At 39.8% G+C, this 22,121-nt stretch overlaps 1 protein-coding gene and 1 long non-coding RNA gene across 9 annotated transcripts in view; both read right to left on the bottom strand.

Annotated features, from left to right (window-relative positions):
* The window catches only part of bahcc1a (BAH domain and coiled-coil containing 1a), a 77,072-nt gene that overhangs the window by 16,621 nt on the left and 38,330 nt on the right, over positions 1–22,121 (bottom strand). For all 8 annotated transcript variants that reach the window (XM_083565730.1, XM_083565728.1, XM_083565729.1 and 5 more), the window contains 10 exons: positions 16,093–16,275; positions 8,286–8,411; positions 5,940–8,093; positions 5,568–5,694; positions 5,261–5,466; positions 4,854–5,012; positions 3,283–3,527; positions 2,178–2,532; positions 519–1,373; positions 1–14 (listed from right to left, as the gene is read on the bottom strand). The exon at positions 1–14 is cut by the window's left edge and continues 156 nt beyond it. In XM_083565730.1, coding sequence (XP_083421856.1) covers positions 1–14; positions 519–1,373; positions 2,178–2,532; positions 3,283–3,527; positions 4,854–5,012; positions 5,261–5,466; positions 5,568–5,694; positions 5,940–8,093; positions 8,286–8,411; positions 16,093–16,275 — 4,424 coding nt within the window. The remainder of the gene's footprint in view (positions 15–518; positions 1,374–2,177; positions 2,533–3,282; positions 3,528–4,853; positions 5,013–5,260; positions 5,467–5,567; positions 5,695–5,939; positions 8,094–8,285; positions 8,412–16,092; positions 16,276–22,121) is intronic.
* Positions 18,672–22,107, bottom strand: LOC310739803. Its single transcript, XR_014537501.1, has 2 exons — positions 18,983–22,107; positions 18,672–18,826 (listed from the first exon to the last, which is right to left on the bottom strand). It is a non-coding gene; the product is annotated as an uncharacterized lncRNA (long non-coding RNA).

Consider the following 22,121-nt stretch of genomic DNA (forward strand, 5'->3'; position numbering starts at 1 on the left):
TATTTGTTCTTGTCCTGTGGGCCAGGAAACAAAAAGGAGATTAACTTTTGAGTTCTAAAAACACTGGGGTCTTAAACATCCAAATAATAGGGTTTTGTTATGGGAGTAAGAAGCTGGGTTAATTTTACTACTTTAAAAGGCAACAGAATTGATTTATTTTAGCAAAGATAATTGTTAAACTATGATATGCAAGGGTTATAGCATTGTGTATACTAAATTAAGCTAATAAGTTTGGCAAAAACATTTTAGACCAATGTGCTAAGGGGCTGATTAAACCCAACAATTTTTAACAAAGTTTTGATTATGCTTAGAAATAGAAAACAAATTGCAGGCTTCGTTTCATTTTGTCAAAAATAAAGAAATAAATAAAAAATGTGGATCATAAGAATCTTTAGTAACCTATCACTGCCCCCAAAACAACCCATTTTCTTATCTTTTTGCAAGTGTATTATTTTTGGACTTGCAGTATTGCACTGCTTACTTGGATTGTATCATGACTTCTGCTCACTAAAGCTCACCTTCAATTTTGTCTGCACTGTGGTGTTCCTGTTGGCGCTCCAGATCGGCCACCTCACTAAGGAGCTCCATACCATATGTACTGGCATAAAAGGGGCCAGCACAGCCCTGAGAAGTGGTGGAAACAGGTGGGGAGGGGGGAGGGCAGTCTCCGCAAAAGGCAGCAGCAATCAGGAGCTCCAGGCTCCAATAGCTTGGCACAATTGGCTGTGGGAAGGGAGTGACACTGATAGGAGATGAAGGAGCAGAGAAGATTGGTTTACAGTCTTCCACCTGAGCTTCCTTTTCTGTCTCTTTTTCCACTACCTCAGCAGTTGTGCCAGGTTGGTAGTCACTTAGATTAATTGGAACACAAGGATGCTCGAGAGCTGGTGCTGTGCATGGCTTCAGCTCAGATACAACATTGTCCTGCTCAAGAAGGCCACCTTCCTCCTGACAGACTATGGTAGAGTCCTTGTGTACTGGTTCCTCTAACCAACCACCTGGACAAGGTGCTTCTTCGCAGGCTAATGCCTCTTCAGAGTGGCTAATAAGCATTGCTGCTTCTCCCTGTGCTTGTTCATGCTCCACAGGTACACAGCAGCCCACTGTGTCTGATTCTCCACTCTGCTTCAGCACACCTTGTGTCTGCTCTTGTGCCAAATCTTCCTCATTCTTCTCCTTCACTTGCAACTGGGACTCAGTAATGGGCCTTACTATAGCATGGCACTCTGGTGCTGGAGGTGCTGGAGCATGCTCAACTGGCTCAACCGGAATAGCTTCCAACTCAGCTGGCTCAGCTAGTTGTACATCCTGTGGGGAAGGTCCACCTCTGTATGCCATGGAGATTCCTGGATAGGTATATCCAGGTGGAAGATCTGTGGAAAGAAAAGAATTTCAAAGAGAATACATTGCTTAGTATACAATGTGAACTTGGGAGAGAAGCCTGTATAGTAAGACATCTGCTTCGATTTGTTGAGCTGATTGCTGCCACAATATGCATCTGCAGAGCTGTTGGGGAGAAACTCTAAAGTAGAATTGTACTGCATTTCTTCAACTGCTCTGGCATGTTAATATCATCTGACACACTAAAGCACTTAGTTAAGTGTTAATGATAATGGAAAAAGTTGTGGACGAAGAGGTGCTAGTAGATGCAGGGTCTCTGGACAAAGTGATTCTCATCATTACTGAGGTGGCAAAGGTTTGAAAGACGAGCTGCCGGCCATTTTCCGCAGCTTAATCAATTGTGCCCTTGCCAATGCAGCCACCCACACAGAGCCAGAAATTCTAAAAGCAGCCAGATTGTTCCTGTATAAGTGTTATGTAGCTCAGTGTGGATAACGATCTACATATGGTGTTCTTGATTTGTAGAGTGAACGACTGGAGTCACTTATGCTTTAGGAAAAAAAACATGAAGGTGGGCGTACAAAGACTGGTGTGATGGTTTGATGTGTTTTCTTTGAAACTCAACACCACAAATTCCAAAAGACCTCTAAGCCTGACATTAAGACAGGCAAAACTATTTGTTACCACTATCTCTACACAGGCCCAAAATATGCAGACACACCAGAGCCCACTCAGATGCTCTAAACATCAGAGCCCACTCAGATGCTCTAAACATTATGTACAACTTTATCGAACTGTATCCAAGATGAAAAATTATGTACATTAGACAGTCTTACCTGGTTCCATAGACTGAGGGTAGTCTTGTGGTGGCTGGCCCTTTGTTCTCTTGTCCTGGTTTTCTGTTATATTGGGTAATTGTGACGGAGCAGGGCTAATAGCAGGAGAGCAGGGCACAGTAGCGGCAGGACTAGGGACAGGGCAGGGGGTGGAGGGGGTGCTTTTCGGATGAGGATGCATACATGGTGACTGACAGCAAGGTGACATGTGTGCAGCAGAGGCCCTAGGAGGTGATGAAGCACGGTTTGTAGATCCATAGGTATAAGACTTGGTAGCTTTGTGGTTCCTGGACTCAGACAGGATATCCTGTAACTCCATGCCACATGCTCCATGGTCCTCAGGTTTCTTCTGCATCTGAAATGAATAGTTGCAAATTGAAGCAAAATTAATTCATTAAGAGCTTTTTAATCTATATTTCTATCTAAATCTTGTTTGGCTAACAAAAAAGGCTGAGAAATGTATTAATGGGTGCCAATGAAACCAGTATCAGCCTAATGCCTGTGCATTGCTGCACTTGGACCAAAATGTGTTTAGATTTTAAGTGTAATGCTATAATACATAGTCCCCAAATGCTGTACTGTACCATTTCTAGCAGTGGGAAACATCCTTATAATGTGCAATAGTATGCAGTATTATTTTATAGCCAATGGGGGCTATAACAGCAATGCAATGTTATAGCAATGTGGATTAATGGGGAGTATTGTTTAAATAAGGTATAACCCCCTCTGTACAAAAACAGTTGATGTGCAGTGTATTTTGTGGAGGCATGTTGGCAAAATCCAGCTTAAAGAATCCTAACAACAATCAAAATTAAATGCCAATGAATGTATTTTGCATTAGTCAAATATACTAGTTTAATATATTAGTTAAATTAAGAGTTTATTTCAATGTATATATTGTATTGCACATGTGTTGTGCGCATGTCTGGTAAGTGTTATCCTAAATGATCATGATTTAAGATTTTTCATATAGTGATATTGTATAAATACTGAGACCCCTTTAATGTGTGTGAAGAAGGTTTTGTATATTATCTTACATGGCCAATTTATTTGGCTTCTGCTTATTTGCTATACAACCCTTGCAGTATAGGTACAAACTACATGCCTGGTTGTGAGTATTTCTGTGCTGAATCTCAATGCTGTGTGCTCCTCTATGTTGCTGTGGTGGTTGAGGAGGCTGCTGATGGCCAGGGTGTTGCTGATGCTGCAGTTGCTGATGTTGCTGGAGTGCATACAGTTCTGGTTGCCGTAGAAACTGGGAGCGAGAGTACACAGCGGGATGCTGCATGTGGGAGGGAGGCCCTCGGGCCCTGTACACTGGGGGCCACAGACCCGGCTGCTCCATCACATCTAACAAAAGTGAGAGAAAGGGGCGAACAATTTTTGCAATAATTTTATTTTGGTACATACGGAAATCAATCAAAAATGTCAAATTTACTTACACAAGTACCTGCTCAAAGAAGCACAAGTTAAAATACAGTGCTCTCTTATTGTACCACAGCCTCAACATTCAGAGCACTGAAAGCAGGACTGTTAAACCAAACATACGCCCACATTTCTCTATTTCTCACATACATGCTGATATATAGATGTAAGTGGTTTCGGCATTGGACTTTCGATCTGAAGGTCGCGAGTTCAAATGCTGCCACTTGTGGGCCCTTAAGCAAGGCCCTTAAACCCTTAGCTGCTTAGCTGTATAAATGAGATAAATGTAAGTCGCTATGTAGATGGGCTTCTGGTAAATACCATAAAATGTAAATGTAATACGCTTTGTTCTAAATCAGTTTGTATAATCCAAAAAAAAAACTGTTTTTATGTGGTGATGATGATGATGGATAAAATGCGGAAATTTATTCCAGTCCAGCATAAGATTTAGCTTCGAAATTGGTCAGTCTGAGCTAAGAAAAAAGGCATGTCCTAAAAAAAATCAAAAAATCTCCAATAACAACGGTGGGGCTAACTGAAGCCTTAAAATCGTAAAAAATACCTAGTTCCCATGATTGTGCTGCTCTTAGGGCCTCTGCTGAGTGGATTAACAAGGAAGCAACAACTATGCATTATTAATATGACACACCTCCGAAAGACCAATGCTGTTCCTTCTTCCCCATATTTTCACACTAATCGTATTAAACTGTACACATTGAGGCTAACCCTCCCTGCTCAATACCTCTACCAAAATTCCCACCCGTCCTGATGCACCATGGACGTTGTTCTAAAATGTTACCCCGCTCGGATAATGTTACCCAAGGGAAAACTTTTGTGGATGCATATCCCGACTTAGACTTAGACTCCAACAGAGAACGGAAGGAAGCAAGCTCTGTCAAGAATGGAAAGCTAATTAAATTTCACAGCCTGTTTGCAGCAAAGAGGCATGTGTATACTAGAGGGGCTAGAGAAACTTTGTGTTATCACAGAAGTGGCATTTATGTATAGATCTAGGAAAGGCTAAAGCATCCTGACAATGCAGAAAACCAACCCCAATGGAAATGGGGATGACCTGTCCATAATAAATCGCATTATGCACAGGCCAGTAGCTAAACAGAAACACAACATAAGTGACTTCACTTCATACTCTTGAAGTCTTTAACCTAATATTAGTCATAGCCAAATTAATAACAAGAAACAGAGTTGCAGAGAGCATAAAATAAGTAAAGATGCAAAAAGACTTCATCATACCCAAGTGATGAGTGGCTGGATGGGCAGTAGGCTCAGAAGGTAAAACCACCAGCTGGGCGGAAGGGTCCTGGGGCAGGGGAAGTACAGGCTGGAGGGGAGCAGGCATAGTTGCAGAGAACCCTGGAGGAAGATTCTGATGGAGACCAGTATGGCCTATACCTGAGAATAAATGGATAGCAGAAAGATTTTAATACATAGTATGCTAATTTACATCCATGTTTTCCACTGTCATCTAGTCATGACGGTATACCAAATGGTAAAGAAAACATGTATCTGTCATTAATATAATTCATTATTTGACTCTTAGATTTTTGTGGTATTTAAAAATAAATAAATAAATACAAACTTTCATTAGGCTTCATGCCTGATTTGATATTTTTTTTAAATGTTTTCCTTTAATTACACACCATAGGAATGACCTGTCATCCAGAGGGAGGGACTTGCTGTGCGGGGCATCCAATGGTGGTGCGCAGAGTGGGAATGTGCAGCAGGGTCTCCCAACTGGCCCGACTGCAGGGAAGTGCCACTAGGCACCATCAAATGAGAGGTGAGGTCACCACGGCAGCTATTGGAGGGATGGATCCTTGCAAATTCTACTCTTTCTTTGTTGTCCCTAAAAATTACCAGCAGTTAAAGGAGAAGTAGCTTTGCAAGTGATAAAAATGTTAACATGTATGTGTGAGAGAGACCTTGTTTCATAAAGGGATTATTTACCTGATAAAAGTTTCTCGTTCTCTGTTTAGGCATGGATGACCCCCAGTGACCCCCATGTGCTCCCCACTCATTCTTTTTCTGTCCTCCTCTCTAGATGAGTCCGGTGGATACATGGGCCGCGAGATACCTAAGAAAATGTATATTTTATTTTAACGTGCCTTTTTAATTATAATATGTGAGATAACAGTGCGTAAAATAACAGCTGCACAGCAGCATTTGTATGCACTCTCTTTCTCTGTGCAAGCATTTCTACTTTAGGCTTAGAAAGGCATTCTGTGTATTTTTCACCAAAAAGATCACACAACATTAAGGAGGAATGCTTGCTTTTCTGTTTGTTTATTCAGTGTCTAAGAGGTTAAAAGCTACGCTCACCTTTCATGCCAGAGTGGACCCGCCCCTGGCAGCTGTTCGGATGGTTGTCAGGCGGTCTGCAGATTGGTTCTTTCTGCCGTGCCACAGCAACTGCAATACCCACAGGGGGTTGCCGGACTTCCCCCTCCCCATGAGCCACCTCTCCTATCTCTCTGCTCCGTCCTCCACAGTCATGCCTTTCGTTATCGTTGGTTATGACTTTTCTAGAAGGCAGAGTTGTTTTGCCAGTTTGTAAGGTGCAGTTGGTGCTGTTAGGTCCTGTTTTAAGGCTTCCCAGTCCCCCAAATGGGGTTTTCTGGGACAGAAGGAGAGGCTGCTGCTGGTTGCTATACTTCAGAAGGTTTTTCATTGCACTACCCTCTGCCTGTGGGCCCAAAATCTCCTGCTGGTTCTGTGCAGGAGCAGGTGGGGGTCCCATTCCACCTGACTGGTGTTGATGGGGCTGCTGCCTCCTATTGGCAGCTCCACTGACAGGCTCCATATAAGCTCTGCGTTGATCATCCTCCAGGTGGACATGATGGGGGTGCATTGCCCATGGTGGCACAGGTGATTGCTGATGTGAATGATGCTGCCCACTGTTATTATAAGCGTATGAAGACATATCAATTTTCTGCTTCATCTCTTGACTGCTACTGGTCTGGCCCAGCTCTGCTGAGGAAGCACTTGAACTCGTTCTGCCATGCTGTTGGTGCCGGATACGGGCAACCTTTTGGCCTTCTCTCTGCATGGAGCAACTCCCACCTCCAGAACCAGGTCCTTGCTGAGACAGGGTCTTAGCAAGGGGTGAGGAGTTAGGAGTTGATCTAGAATGTGAGCAATCCTGATAGGAATGTGTGTTAACATTACTAAGGTGAGTTAAGAGGTGGCCAGTTTTGGGTTCCTGTGTAAGAGCTGATCTATAAACATCTGTGTCCATGCTATTGATACAGTCTGCACTATGAGACCGCACAGCCTGGTGTTGCTGAAGATGGTTCTGCTGCTGTTGTTGCAATTGATCATTGTTATGCATCCAGTCAGGGGCTTTTTCTGCTTTTCTGTAGGGATGCTGCTTTTGTGGAGGAGGTTGTTGTTGTTGTTGGTGCTCCTGTTGTTTTCTGTGCCAGTTCCCTGGATGCCCCACACCCCCACTTGCCTTTTCCATTGCCTTTTCTTTGGTACTGCTTCCCCCACCAGTTACCCCTTGGCATTCAGGGTTTCCCAGTTGAAAAAGGCCTCCAGCTTTTTCCCCAAGATGTCCTACAGATGGTACAAATGTGGGTCTGGTTGCTTTAGGTTCTCTTGTTCCATTGCTGCAGACACCTTTTTCATGTAAAGTAGGATTGGTGATCGGGGCAGGGGGAGGAGGGCAGAAAAAATCTGGGTGATGGTGGGAGTGGTGGCTGTGGTGTGGGTGCTGGGTATGATGCTGATGACTAGGATGGAGCTGTAAACAGTGAAAGCTGCCTGGATGACCACCACCAGTTGCTGAAGCCATGGACAAAGGAGGAGGCACAGAGTATGACAAAGATTGGTGTAGCACCTGACCCCTCTCCACACAATCAGGGAGGGGTTGCTCGCTGATCCGCATCTCCCCACTTACAGCTTCTTTTGTGCAACGGCCAGTATTGTTGTTAATTATGTGTCTGGCATGTGTATTTGTTGAGTCTCCAGGACCCCTGCCCATGCCTTCTCCTCCACAGCTTGTCATAGATACTTTGGACCCAACACCACGCCGAGAGTCTCCATTTTGCATCTTTCCATTAAGCAGACAGGCACTAAGAGGCTTACCCATGCTCTGTGAATGGTCCTTGTACTCCATAAGTAAAGACGCCTTGTGCCGCTCCATACCATTCATGGTGTCCATCGTGGAAGGGAGCTGAGAATGGTGTTGAGACTGGTGTGACTGGAGATGCTGGGATTGTGAATGTTGGTTGTGGGGGTGGCGATCTTTAGGCTCATGCTTACCGCTTGACCTTTCTTTGTCCTTTGTACCTGAGACCATGCCTTTGTCAATACTGGCTTCCTTTAGACCCTTTTGCAAGTTGACAACACTTCCTGTGTCTCTACTGCAAGAGCCTTGGGTGTTGCCTGGCTCTGTCCTTGACATGGGTGGAATGTTGTGATTGGCTGAAATAAGTGGGGGTTGGGATGGAAGGCTTCTTAAGTAGAAGTTTTCTGAGAGAATGATAAAACAAGACCATTAACTATTTACTAAATAATTAATAGCAGTGCTAGCTTTCCAAAGGATTTCAGCTTTCCAAAGGTTTTTTTTTTAAATTTAATAAAAAAAAAAAATATTTATTTAATTGAAGTATATAAACAGATAAAAAATATGCTATAATATAAAATGTTGCATGCTTTGCTAACCTTTTTGGGTGTCATAGAAATGGTGCTGACCATAGAGAACCCCACTGTTGGCATGGTGATCCAAATGACTTATAGGAAGGAATGTATGAGCCAGACTTCCTGAAAAGCGGGGGTACCCTGGGGGTGCTGAGAGAAAGGAAGAAAAAAAACATACAACAGAAAGAGATAAAGAGAAAGTCAGGCAGAGCAAGGAAGAAATGTAAACAAAGATAACTATGCATAAAAGGAGAAAAAAGCATAGCTCCATTTATCTGTAAAACTTCTGTAAATAATTTAATCTTTTCATTAGTTTATTACATCAAGTGTGCACCATTAACTACAACTATCAAATATCATTGTTGCCATTTCTTATTCTTATCTTGCTAAAATTGTGTCACACATAGTTCTTACTGAGCTATTCAGTTCATCAGCATTGAGTCTCTGACTGAAGAAAAAATTAAATGGCAACAAGTACACCTGCTGAACTTTAATGACCCCTGAAGAAACCATTCTTTTCATGCTGTCAAATTTCCATGTTTATACAATTTTAGCACCAATAGCCACTGATCAACCTAACCTAATCACTGGTAAGAGGAGGAAATTCACAGAAAGAATTTTTGTTATTTATTAAATTTTTTTTATATAAGCTAAATAGAGATGTGTTCTTACTCAACAGACAAAATGTTTGAATCCATTTATTCGAAGGAGCTGGTCAGACCTTTCCCGAACCTGTTGTGTTTGTGCATTTAACTTTATGACAGATACATTTTTGGCTATTTGTTAACAAAGACAACATGTGAGACAACAGAGTTCTTGTTTGATTCTTGTTTGGCATTTGTTGATTCAGTTCTGTCCAATGCTTTCGGGCAAAAGCTATGCTAGAAGTAAATCCTAGAGCTTAACAAGGAAAGTTGCTCAACTTTCCAACCTCTGACCAAAATATGTATGGTGCCTTTTAAAGCCTGGTTAAACACAGAAAGAATGAAATATGGTTGTGAAATCCTTCACAAATGTAAGTGATATTTTGTGACCAGACTACTTTTAGAATGTAATGTCAAATGTGATCTTTTAGGAGGACATTTTTAAAGGCTGTAGGAACTGATCTTTTTTTCCAGATCAAATATATTGCAAACTGAGGCAGAATTTTAAGAAGCAGATGATTCCTAATTTACCAGATGCATGACAAAGTCAGATAATTAACCCAGTTAATCCGTTCCTCCATAAATCTCCATCACCCATTAGGTCCAAAAATAGCTTTGGCGAAGATAGCGATATTTCATATTCACTGTTATTATATGAAGTATAGCAATAGAATAGAAAAAAAGAACTGAAAGAATATTCATTATATTTTATCCTCTAACATTAGGTTGATCCAGAAATATGCAGTTATATTACATTAAATGATGATTATATCTACAAAATATTATTGTATATACTCCAAATGACTGAACTTCGATTTTAATACCTTTATAGAAGTAATATATATTTTTGCAATGAAAATCAAATATATAGCCCATCAATTATCAAAGTGAGGACCCTTAAAAGATTTACTTTAAAATATGATTTTTCTTTTTGGATGCCTCTAAACCTTTCATCACTTATGATGGATTTACTGTCTGCAGTCAATTTAATTTTGTCCTGTGGTGGGGCCCCAGAACTGTAGTATTCAACCTAAAATGCAGGATTTTATATTTGTGCATACACAGAGCATTGCAACTCATGTACAGTGGTGTGAAAAAATGTTTCTTATTTCGTGATTTATATATATTACAACAATAATATATCTCTTATAAATCAAGAAGCAGATTCTCTTTGAACATTTACGTAACATAGTACAAAAGAGTACACAATAACTATCTACTGTTCATTAACAACATCCATCCCAAAAAAAAGGGAAACACTAAATAGAGAAATTAATAGTCTATAGAGTACCTATGGCATGGGAGTCAATCTCCATTTTTTTTTACTTAAACACATTTCTGTAAAATGTGTTATTATTAAACCTATAAAGGAAACCCTGAAATTACAAACAGAAACCAACACTATAATCAAAAAAGATATCAGAAAAGTAATCAGAATTTATAACAATATAAATAACATTTTCATTTACTACGCTACAAAAACCAAGAGTTTATTAACACAAGAGTTTATTAACAACACATATTTTGTGTGGAGTGCTTGTGTGAACTCTTCAAATCATTCCACGGGTTTTGCATTTAAATATGGGATCTGATGGGCCATTTTAAAACGCTGATCAAATTCTCAAACCATTCTTTGGCTATTAATGGTTTGTTTATTATGTCATTTTCATGTGAAAATTTGGCCTGCAGGTTTTTTACTAACATATATTGGTATTTAAAGCTATCGATTTTTCCTTCGGTCTTGACTAGAGCTTCAGTCCCAGCTGAAAACATGAGATTGTTGGCACAAGCAGACAGTAAACAGTACTAGCCAGATATTACTGCAGCTCCTTTAATGTTATTGTAGGTGTCTTGGCAGCCTACCTGATAAGTTTTCATCTTGTCCTTACTTTAGATTTTAAGGGGCGCTACCATTCTTGGCAGTGTCGCAGCGGTGCCTTATTTTCTTTACTTGTTGGTGGTGGCATTCACATTAATCTATGACATCGCTAATGTGTTTCAAAATTATTTTTTACCCTCCTCCTAATGAATAAATTTCGACAATGAGATCCCATAAATGATTTGCAAAATCTATGTGGATCCATGGCTTTAGCAGTCAGATAAAACCAAAATTATGTCAAGGCATTAACAACAACAGCTGATCCTCATTTGTGGTTAATCAAAATCACTTCATTGTTGGAATCTGAGAAGATTTATTTTAGTTTCATTTTTTTTACATAAATTGGAACAGGTGTGTGTGAACATTTTTCATCTCTATTTTACAAAATTAAATTATGCGTCAAACTATTTTCCAATACTCAATTGATGAAATAATAATAATAATAATAATGTCCATTTGTAATGACACTACTGCTTAACAGGTATGAACAATCTCTTCCTTGGCATGTTTCATTACAGTTACAGCTCTTGCCTTTTTTTTTTTTTTTTTTTACAAACTTCATACATCAGTACTGGCAAATCACAGAAGAAGTAGGCAGCACATCCAGACAGTCCTGGTCTGAACTGTCACAAATGATAAATAAATACATATTTCTCCTAGACTGACTGTCAGCATTAATAAGCACTGTCATTAAAAGCAATTTGTTTAGGACTTAAAGGCTATGGGGGAAAAATGCTCTTTGTTTAAACAAGACGTTTCTACTATTCTGTTGCAAAAGGATCAAAAACAATTATCTAGCTAGCCTTGCTGACTGTGTGAATGCGTTCCCCACCCCCCCTCACTTGGTATAGTAATCCCCATTTCACAGAGTAGTCTGGCTGTAAGCAATAGCAGGAAGCTGTTCATTGCTGGGCAGGGGCATCACAGGATGTGGAGTATAGGAAGCCTTGGGGTGGCACAGCGGCTCAGTCTGTTGTTATTTGGGCTGTGAGAAGAAAACGTACGTGCAAACTAATGTTGGCTATCTATACTGCAGAGTGCTGAAAAGCAATGCCAGCCAGGCATGCCTGTTTAAAGATGAGCATGCTTTCTAATGTCAAAAACCAAATTTAGCAGATCTGCTGTCCTATTCAGACTTTCCAGCACCTGTGGAGGGGAATAATGGTATACTAAGCTTTTTACCCAATAGAAAGAAGGAGAATCCAACAGACAAATTAAACTTGCTAGAGCTGAAATCTTTCTAAAGAGCTAAAAATACTACCCAAAATCCTCCATATAATTTTGGTTAAATTGCTATAGTGCTTCTATCGAACTCGAATAAACAGAAGAAATGTAGAAAAGATTTGAAATAAAAAAAATGTATAACAATGTGTAAACAAACATCTAACAAGTACACACTCCAGAACGGGTTACATTTAGTAGTATATATTTTATGTTATTTATATACAGTGTAAAAGCATTGAAGAAAGGTGACAAAAGTGCCAAACTGTTTTGTATGATTTTAAATATTCATCATAAACTACAACATTGATTCATACACTAAATGCTCAAACCATAAACTTAATCAGACCTCACGGGTGTAGACAAATTTGCAATGCACTTATAGGAATATCATTTTTTCCTCTACATCTCAGCAAGTAACCAGACAATAGTTGAGAACGGAACGAGGTAGAATATATAATGTTTTACCTCAAGACTTTCCATGTTGTACAGGAAAGATCATGTAAAATCCAGCAAAAAAATAAAGCTGTATTAGGTTTTATTTATTTAGGTAGTTAAAAGAGACAAATACAGTTTGAGACTGCTAATACATGTGAATGACTCGGTTAGCAGTTGAGTCATTCTGTATGGTTTGTGTATTTTGTCTATTTAATCCTTCAATTTATGCCTATGTCTGAAGTGTCTATTTACACACACACACACACACACACACACACACACACACACACACACACACACACACACACATAGTAAGTTATACTAACCACCATTTCCTGAAAAACAGATTCACATATAGTATTGCGGTTTCACTAAAGTTTCACTAAGAGATATTATTGGAGTCAAATGAAATATTGGTCAGGCACTAGTCCGTATATGAGATATTTTTCTATTCAATTCACCTTCACCCAGTGGACAGCTTATGTCTCTTCCAATCTCCATATATGCCACCAAATAGAAGCTTTCAACTGTAAAAAGGCTAGAGTAAAATGCATTTGAGACAATGGAGAGACTTAGCAAAAGAAGTGACAGCAAATAAAAAAAAAGAGGAAGGACATGTAGAACTGCTTGTCAAGGCTACTAATTGAAAAAACGTGACACAGCGATGCTTGCAAAGCAGAGGAGAACATTTTTAAAATATCGTTCCCTGTGATTATTGCACAAAGAATAGTGGACGAATTAGTGGAAAAAGGCACTAAAGACATGCTTGTGTACAGGGAACTGACAAGAGACATGTGTAAGCCATGGAAGGTGGGAAAAGGGAATGAGCTGGGGGCACAAGATAAAGAAATTGTCAGACCCTGGATTTGGCATAGTTAAAGTCATAATTTGGACAACAGCCACCAGGCTTCCAGCCCTGAGTTTTTTCCTGAGTTTAATTTCTTCCTTTTCAAGAAATCGAATATAGTGTGTGTTTATAGACTCAATTTGCCAGGCCCCGTGTTGTTGCTGTCATAAGCCTATTTATAACATTTGATTCATTTGTCACTGTAAAGTTAATACAGCCTCATATGCCAACTTGGACAAGACAGGGAAAAGAAAAAGAACAGTGTAGTGTTGCTGTACTAGCTGGGGAAAAAAAGCCTTTATGCATACATGTTTATTTGGGAATTTCATGTATTTTAATTAGCAAGAAGAGAAGCGAAAAAAAAAGTCATAGTTAATGAAGGCATAGTAAAATTTATATGTAAGGAAAAGCCAGCAAAGAAGAATGAAACAAATATTTGAAAAATCATTGCTTATGATGCTGTTGGCCATTCCAACAAATGAATGATTTCTGAGCCTATGCTGGAAACACGGACCATAAGGTGGAAATACACACCAGTCCATCACAAACCATAACATGCATATTTTACTTACTGGTTTGTATAAAATTACAAATGGAATGACGATAACCTTCCGGTTTTGAGTAAGAAATACATTATAAATCTATTATTATCTATTAAAGGTGAATTACAGCCATGCAGGTATTATAGACTTATCCACCTACCCACTCTACTCTTACTTGCATAGAGTGCACTTCCATAATGGCACTTTTCTAAACAGGTACATTGACCCAAAGATTTGCCAACTATACACATGGTTTTGGATGATGAGTGCCATCAGACTGATTAGTATAGATGGTATAAGCATAGTATAGTTTTAAAAAGGTTAAATATCTTTAGAATTAGACCGTCCAATTTTACATTAGTGACAAAGCAAAGTGGGGATGCAAGATTGATGTGAAGGGATAAACTATTTAAAGGAACTTTCATATCTCAAAAAGTCGCATAAATGCAATAGGCAGAGACAATTACACACACTCGCACACCAATGCTGCTGGCGGGAGACTGTAGGCACCCATGGAGCAGAGGACAGGCTGGGTAATTGTGCCCCTCTTTTTGATGACTCGCTTTCGATGGAAACCGGAGAAAAGACAATATGCAATTAACTTAAAGAGGGAGAAATCTGAACGCAGCTGATGAAGGGCTGGGATTCAATCATGCTCCCTCGGTGTTCTACACAATTAAACTGCAATAGAGATAATAGCCCATCATAATAATCCTGCTCATAATCATCCTTATTACTTTTAGTAACGTCCCTACTATCATTGCCTTTTTTTATTAACGTGCCATTTCTTTAGAGAAGATGACTGACATTGATAGCATGACTGTTTTTCTACCCAAGTCATTCTAGCAGGTGGAAAGTATTCACATGGCTGAGGTTTTTTTAAGCAAATTAGCAAAGAGTTCTGATAGGGAGAATGTCTCTAATGCTAGCAGTGCTTTTGCTGGCTATGTGACCATTCACTTCCCTAGACCAACTCTTTTCACCAGTGCACACTTCTAGGGAAGCAGGGCAACCTCGTTACTTGTGGGGGTTACGTTCTATGACCCCAAAAAATCGCGAGGTTTTGACTCTTTCCTTTTGATGGTTCCTTTTTCAAGAGGAATTGTACATGTACTGTACGGTAAACTCAACAAAAATTGTGAATTACTTGTCATAAATGTTTTATTTACTATTTTAAATGAATAATACAATAATAAAATAGTTTTTTAAACATTATGTAATTAATTAGTCCAAACTCTTTTTTGGAATTTTACTCTGAACTTTTGAGCCACTCACAGCTTCCTACTCTTACGCTTAGTCCGGGTCGAAAGGAAAAGTCGCAAACTATCGAGGTCGCAAGTGTCAAGGTCGCGGATATCGAGGTTCCACTGTAATGATAAACATTTAAGCTTTATAAAAGTAATTCTATTTGACAGATACTGTCCATAACTGCTGTTCATTAAAGATCTGTAGTAGAAACTTAATAATAATATGGAAGACATTGTGATACTGTGTATACCTGGAAGGCAAAAAAAAATTTGGTTGGTAACATAAATTGAAGGCATGACAACCATGAAGTTCCAAATTATTCAATGACAAAAGAATAAGATTATAGTGGCTTATGAGAATTTTGCAGATTAAAATGCAGCCTAGCCACCTGCCTGTGTCAATTAGGTCCAACACCTTGGCATGTCTAGACAACTCTGTATTCTTGTCTTTGTGCTTCTAGAAGTTTTTTCGAATCTGTCATCTATCTATCATCATCTAAGTCATGCTTTGATGGAGAAAATCCGAGTAAAAGGAAGGAAAAAGTAGACCATTGGTCATGAAGAGCTTAGTCGAAAGTGAGAGGCAGAGCAGGATGGGAAAAGCCACATTGTCTTTCAGATGACAGCTGCAACCACTGTGGACTTTGTAGCATTTTACTGCCTGAGGGGTGTGTGTGTGTGTGTGTGTGTGTGTGTGTGTGTGTGTGTGTGTGTGTGTGTGTGTGTGTGTGTGTTTGGGTAAAAATGGCATTCTTGCTGACGTGTACAAACGACCACAAGATTCTTTTGTATGACCTTTTGCCCTCTTGTCACAATCTGGAAAACCACTAGGGTGGGGCACTGAAGACAGTGGGAACCAGAAAGACCTACTTGGACTGTAAACTCAATGAGAAAACCAGCAGGCATACAGACTTTCCAAACACATGAACTCTCTTTCTCACACACACACATACATACAATAGTATATTGGCATGCACAGCCACACAGGACAAGTGGGGTAGGGACTGACTTACCTTCATGTGAGTGTGGAAACCAGATCTGGGAAGCGGTGGAGTGTGGCCCTCCACGGCATGGAGGAGAAGATGGTGAGGACGGAGGTCTGGAAGGGTGAGGTGGATGTGAGGGAGAAGAACCCAGGCTGCTGGCCAGAAATGTCCCCATAAATGAGGCAGAGGAGTTGCCCATCAGTCCACTGCCTGTATCCACACAGGGAATAGGAAATGAAACAAAAGGAAGAGAGTGAGAAAAAAAAAGCTTTAGACCTATGAGACTTTGGGCAGCCATTGTGATGGTGCATAGGGCATATGAATTCATTTTCTGTTTGGTTTGCCATCTGCAACAACACCTGGCACAATGCTTTAAAACTCTGAATATAGACCAACATCTGGACAACTTTTCATACTAAGAGTGATCCAATCATACACATATTTAGCAAATTGTAGGGAAATTTTCACTTGAGATGTGTAGCACTATGACACAGTAGGTAGAGTTAGTGGCAAGTTCAGAGTCTGGGGATTGATCATAAACTCTATGTGGAGTTTTACATAAATAATCCATGAATGCCCAGGTTTCCTTTAACTTCCCAAAAACATATCAGCAGATAAAATCATTACTTAAAACTTAAAACTGCACAGGTATGAACTGCTGTGTGCTGTGTAGTGTCCTGTAATAGACTAGCATCCTAATTGTGGTATATTTCTTCCTTGTACCCTGTTGTGTTCCCATTGAAGGGAATTTTATTAAGAAGAAATCACTTAAAGGAATCAATGAGTAAGAAATGCAATGACAGAACAAAATAAAAGGAGCATCAAAAGACCAAGTGCACCGAATTAAAAAATACAATTAGGGCTGAAACAATTCCTTAAGTAACTCAAGTAATTCAAATACAAAAATGCTAATTATTTTCCTTGATGCTTCGTTTATTCCATTTAACTACACACAGAGCACTGAGTTGTCCCACAGACCATTATTGCTGACGCGCCACCCGCTAAACTCTGGAGCGCTCTTGACAGGCATAAAAAAAAATGTCGGTAACAAGCAATTACTACATTTTTAATGATTTTATTTCACACATTTCTGACATTGCGAGAAATAATCGATAACTGCAGCCCTGAATACAATATTGCAGAATATAGACTTTTTTTTTCTGTTGTTCATTCAGATTTTTTGGGTGCATATTCTAAATATATTTTAAATTATTATAAATTATAAAATACCGGTTATACATAGCTACAGCAGTCCATAGACATATGGGCCAAGCCTGCTTTCCTTACACTTGACTGGACAGACATCTTATCTCACAGCTGAATGCACACTCTCTGTCTCCTTCCCTCTCACATACTCCCTTGTGTTCCTTTTCTAATTCTCTCTCTCTCTCTCTCTCTCTCTCTCTCTCTCTCTCTCTCTCTCTCTTCTTGCTCTCTGTCCATTATCTTTTTTTTTTCAATCTCTCATTCTCACGCCCTCAATCTCTCCCTGAACCCTGCTCCATTTCTCTATTTCTTATCTTTTCCTTTGCCATACCATTTGTTGTCCTTTAGGAATTTTCCATCTAACCCCTCTTTCTTCCTCACACTCACATTTTGCACTCTCTCATCCTTGAACATTTAATGAACAAACGTATTCTTTAAGAACAGCGCAACTGATCGACACTTTATAAGTACAATCTTGCAGCGCTCCGACCTTACATTTTGAGCCGCACAGCTCCAGTCAGACAAACATAATCATGGCCTCAATTTCAAGCAGGTAAACACTTTGTCTTAATTATACAGAATGACACTAAGATGTATAGACTACATTACCCAAAGGCCCAGAGAGTGCTCGTTCCAATCTCAATGGGTTTCTGTGTGCCTCGGCCTTGTAATAAATGTAGCAGTGCTGCAATCTGTTTTGCACCCACTCCAGTATGTGTTTAAGTAGACAATGATGAGTAATTGACCATTCAGAACAGCACCTCTGTAAACTGCCCGCTGATTGTCCATTATGTGTTTTGGGCACAACCAAGAAAAACATACTGATTAAGCAAGGCTTAAACTGTGTTCCCATTACCCCTGTACACTCTTCTGACACCTGAGATCCATTTCCCAACGTCAAAACCCTAGCATGCTGCTGAATATTTATCAACATATATGTCCTTTGTTTACATAAACTATGCATTTGGCCATTTGGTAATGGATGGGCTTATTAATCAGGATGAAACGATTTTAAAAGTTATTTTTTTCCCCCTGAGAACATCATAAGAAGGTTTACACATTTCATTTCTCCTGTATTTTAGTTTTCTTCAAATTAGGGAGTTCTCCGTCTCCACCCACTAGCTCATTATCCTGTGTTGCATGACAGCTTCCAAACAGGGAGGATGCAAGCCAAAGCATATGAATGTGTTGTGCATCAGCCTCTACATCTTTCGAGCAGCTGTGCAACCGAGGTCAAAGGAAAGTTTAACATATTTCTGCAGAAAGTGTTAACTGCCTTCTTACATACAGAAGACGCTTGCAGTTGGCTGGTGTAACTCCAGTCGACATGGGGCAGGAATGTGCAGTTTTGACATTTTTAATGTTTAACATGTTTTTCCTCAGTTCTCGAAATTTTCTCCTTTTCTACTTGGTCACTTGTATTGGTTCACCTCCATAAGATCTTGTTAAGATTGACTGATGTAATGCATAAATTTTGCAAAGGGCCATGTAAATATATTTCTGGAAAACAAAACACAAATAAGCCTACCATCTTTTAAAATAACTCAATATCACTCTTCTTCCCGTGGGCTCACCACCTGCAGGAGGGACCGTAAGGGACGGTGCTGTGAGGATTGGGCAGCAGTCGAAGGCGGGGGCCTGCTTAGACTGCTGCCCCCGCGACCCGAATTACGGATAAGCGGGAGAAAATGAATGAATGAATGAATATCACTCTTAAAATGATATTGAAAATGCTATGACTTTTTCACCTGTAAACACATGCACATTTTGACACAATTGCATTAAAATGTTTCATTCTTTAGTCACTAGGTGTACTTTCCCGAGTATGTGCAATGTTGAAGGCCAAATATGTGCCTCCAACTGGTCATGTTTACCCGTTCTGAATATTTCATAACATTTGAATGTCTTTGTTTCTATAAAGGAATTACATTTCATCCAAAAAAAAAAAAAACATTGTGCTGTTGCGATGTGAAAATAATTCACAGAGCGCAGTTTTTGTGATTGAGCATCTTTTGCTATGTACAGTGCATTTGACTACAGAGAATGATCACTTCCAAAAATAAAATAAACTACCCATGCCAACATCCACTTTAAGTAGCCCTCTTTTTAAGGACATTGACTCCACAGGCATCAGCAGACTAACACATATACTAACCATTGTGATAGTTAGTCCAGCATGAGTTCTTTCCTGTCCATCTCCACTCTTCACCCAATTTTTATTTCACCACTCAAGCCATTTTTACCACATTTAATCTCTACATCTGTCTTCTCTGACACTCGTTTTCATGCTCTCTCTCTCTCTCTCTCTCTCTTTCTCTCTCTCTCTCTCTCTCTCTCTCTCTCTCTCTCTCTCTCTCTCTCTCACACTTAACGCAGTAAACAGGTGTTATAAGCAGCCACATCATCGCATCCTCTCCCACAATACTCTCCCTCCTCCTGCCTGTGCTAGTTCTACAATAATTTGATCACACCCACACAGACGAAAGTGAAGCAAAAGTAACAAGTTAAGGTCTGCAGCCAAAGAAAACACGTAGCCAAATGAAGCCAAGGTATAGGTGCGAGTACACAAACAGGGCCCACTCCACTATTTGCTTAGCAGCTTATTAAAAGGATGATATGGGCTTCAGCAAACTCGCGTTGCCTAAGCCAGTGCTCATAACTGCCTGTTTTCCCCTACACTGTGTTCTCTCTCCTCAGTCTGCATTTATTTTCAGCTTTGGCATACAGCCCTTATCGGTATCAGAGAGCGTTTTTGTGGGCGTTTAGGAAATGTGCCTCACGTGCACCCTGATTAAAGCAACAGAGATTCGATTAGGGCTTGTCTTTGCTCACCTTTATACACAACGCATACAACTACAATTAATACTGTCTTTTCAAGCGTTCTTGTTTACAACTATTTCATACAGCTGGGCTCACATGTGTTTTCAAGCTGAAAACCAACTATGAGGTTGATGTGAGGACAGGAAGGACAAAAATGACTAATGCATCAACGGACACATGATTACAAAGTAGATCTGGTTTGTTTAGCGCACACAATATTGCTAACAGCACCGTTTTATTCTGACCTGATCTTTTTAAAAGTGGGTACGCTTTGATTTGGGTAAGGAGAGTCTGGCGAGCATAACCAGTTAACTTAAAGAGACAGTAACAAACAATGCAATGTGTTGACAGAATCATACATCTGTCCCCACCAATGGTGAATGACTCTAAATTCATATTACACACTGAAGAAGTAAAAATTGCAAATGTCCTCAAATGACACTTTCCCAGTGAACAGCATGGTACTGAACAAATCCATATTTAAGTGACCCATACTGCTATTATAATAACCATACTAAATTTGGTGAGTAAACCAAACAGGGACATCTCAGTAAATCCAGATCTTGTGTTTGAATAACAGAATAGTCACAGAATCACCCTGATCCTACTTAATAATTATTATATTTTGCTGATATTTACATTTGATATTTTTACCTCTGAGAGTTCAGAAAACAGAATCTTATTCACTGTGTTTGTATAGTACTGTAACATGTTAGCAGAGCCTCTGCAGTGAGGCATAAACTGCATTTACGATTCAGTCACAAGAAAGGCACAGCTCCTGGTTTTATTTATGTATATTTTCTCATTTTCTCATTTTGTATTTTAACACTGCACTAAGATTAATATATCGACAGACTTGGACCAGGCTCCTGTCTGCTATTACTGCAAGCCAAAGATAACCGCTGCTTCTTGTGTTCAGTAAAAGCCCTATGAAATATACAAGTGACAGCACTAAAATACATATTTGAATTAATAACCATACTGTGCCATTATGCACTTCTTGGCTGAAAAGTGATAACAGAAACACAAACCGAGAGGCAGAGTCCAAGTAACAAAGTTTCACTGCTGGAATTGTCAAGGTGTTTTTCTTTGGTATAAATCCGAGAAAATCGAAGGCAATTCTTGCTAGAGGGGAGTCAAATTTTGGGAATTCTCACATTGGAATTGAAAGGGAATATAGATAAGTCTGAAATTGCTACTATTGAAACTGTGTTTTGATTGTTTTCCTTTGTTGCATAAATACGAGGTTAACACCAATGTAGCTATCTAAACAACTGCCCGCAGCAAAGCGGCAGTTACATAGACTGAAAGCATGTACAAAATACACTCCTGACACACTTTTTTATATAATACTAGTGTAAAAATAAACGGCTGACAATGATTCTACCTTGTCCGCCATGGCGCACCTGTTCCAACATTATACAAACTTTAGTAATTGCTTGTTAGCGACATGCAGGTAGGTAACTGAGCTTCATTCTGTGAAGCTTGTTTCTTGGGCTCTGCCTTTGATCAATCAGCAATTTTCCCTGTGGTTGGCTTACTGATTTACTGAGTTTCTGCTTTTTAGAAAGGTAACTACTCTAATACAGAGAACTAAATATCAGCCTTGACTGCTGCAGTGGAAACCCACCTTGGCACAGTCGAACAACAAAAGGAGCCAATAAGAATGCCACACAAACAGCTAGGCAGCTAAACGACAGATGTGACAGTTGAACCCGCCAGCTAATTCCTCTCTACTCTAAGCACACAGGCACGTTTTCTCTCAAACACCCTCCCAGACGTGGGAGACATGCAATTTAAGATTTTCAAATAGTGAGTACAGAGGAAAATATGTACATATGGCCTCGTCAGCTCTCAGTCACTAACATGTGGTGGAGGCTTTGGGAAGCTCTCATCATGCTGGCATGATCCAAGAGAAACAATTGTCTTGGTTCCACAATCTTGGCACACAAAGCCAGCCACACAGGCTCCTGCTTAAATGAAGCAAGGGGAGAAATCTACTCAGGAGGTGGTGAAAATGAAGAGCAAAA

The sequence above is a fragment of the Silurus aristotelis genome, assembly GCF_946808225.1.
Source record: "Silurus aristotelis genome assembly, chromosome: 17".
NCBI lineage: Eukaryota > Metazoa > Chordata > Actinopteri > Siluriformes > Siluridae > Silurus > Silurus aristotelis.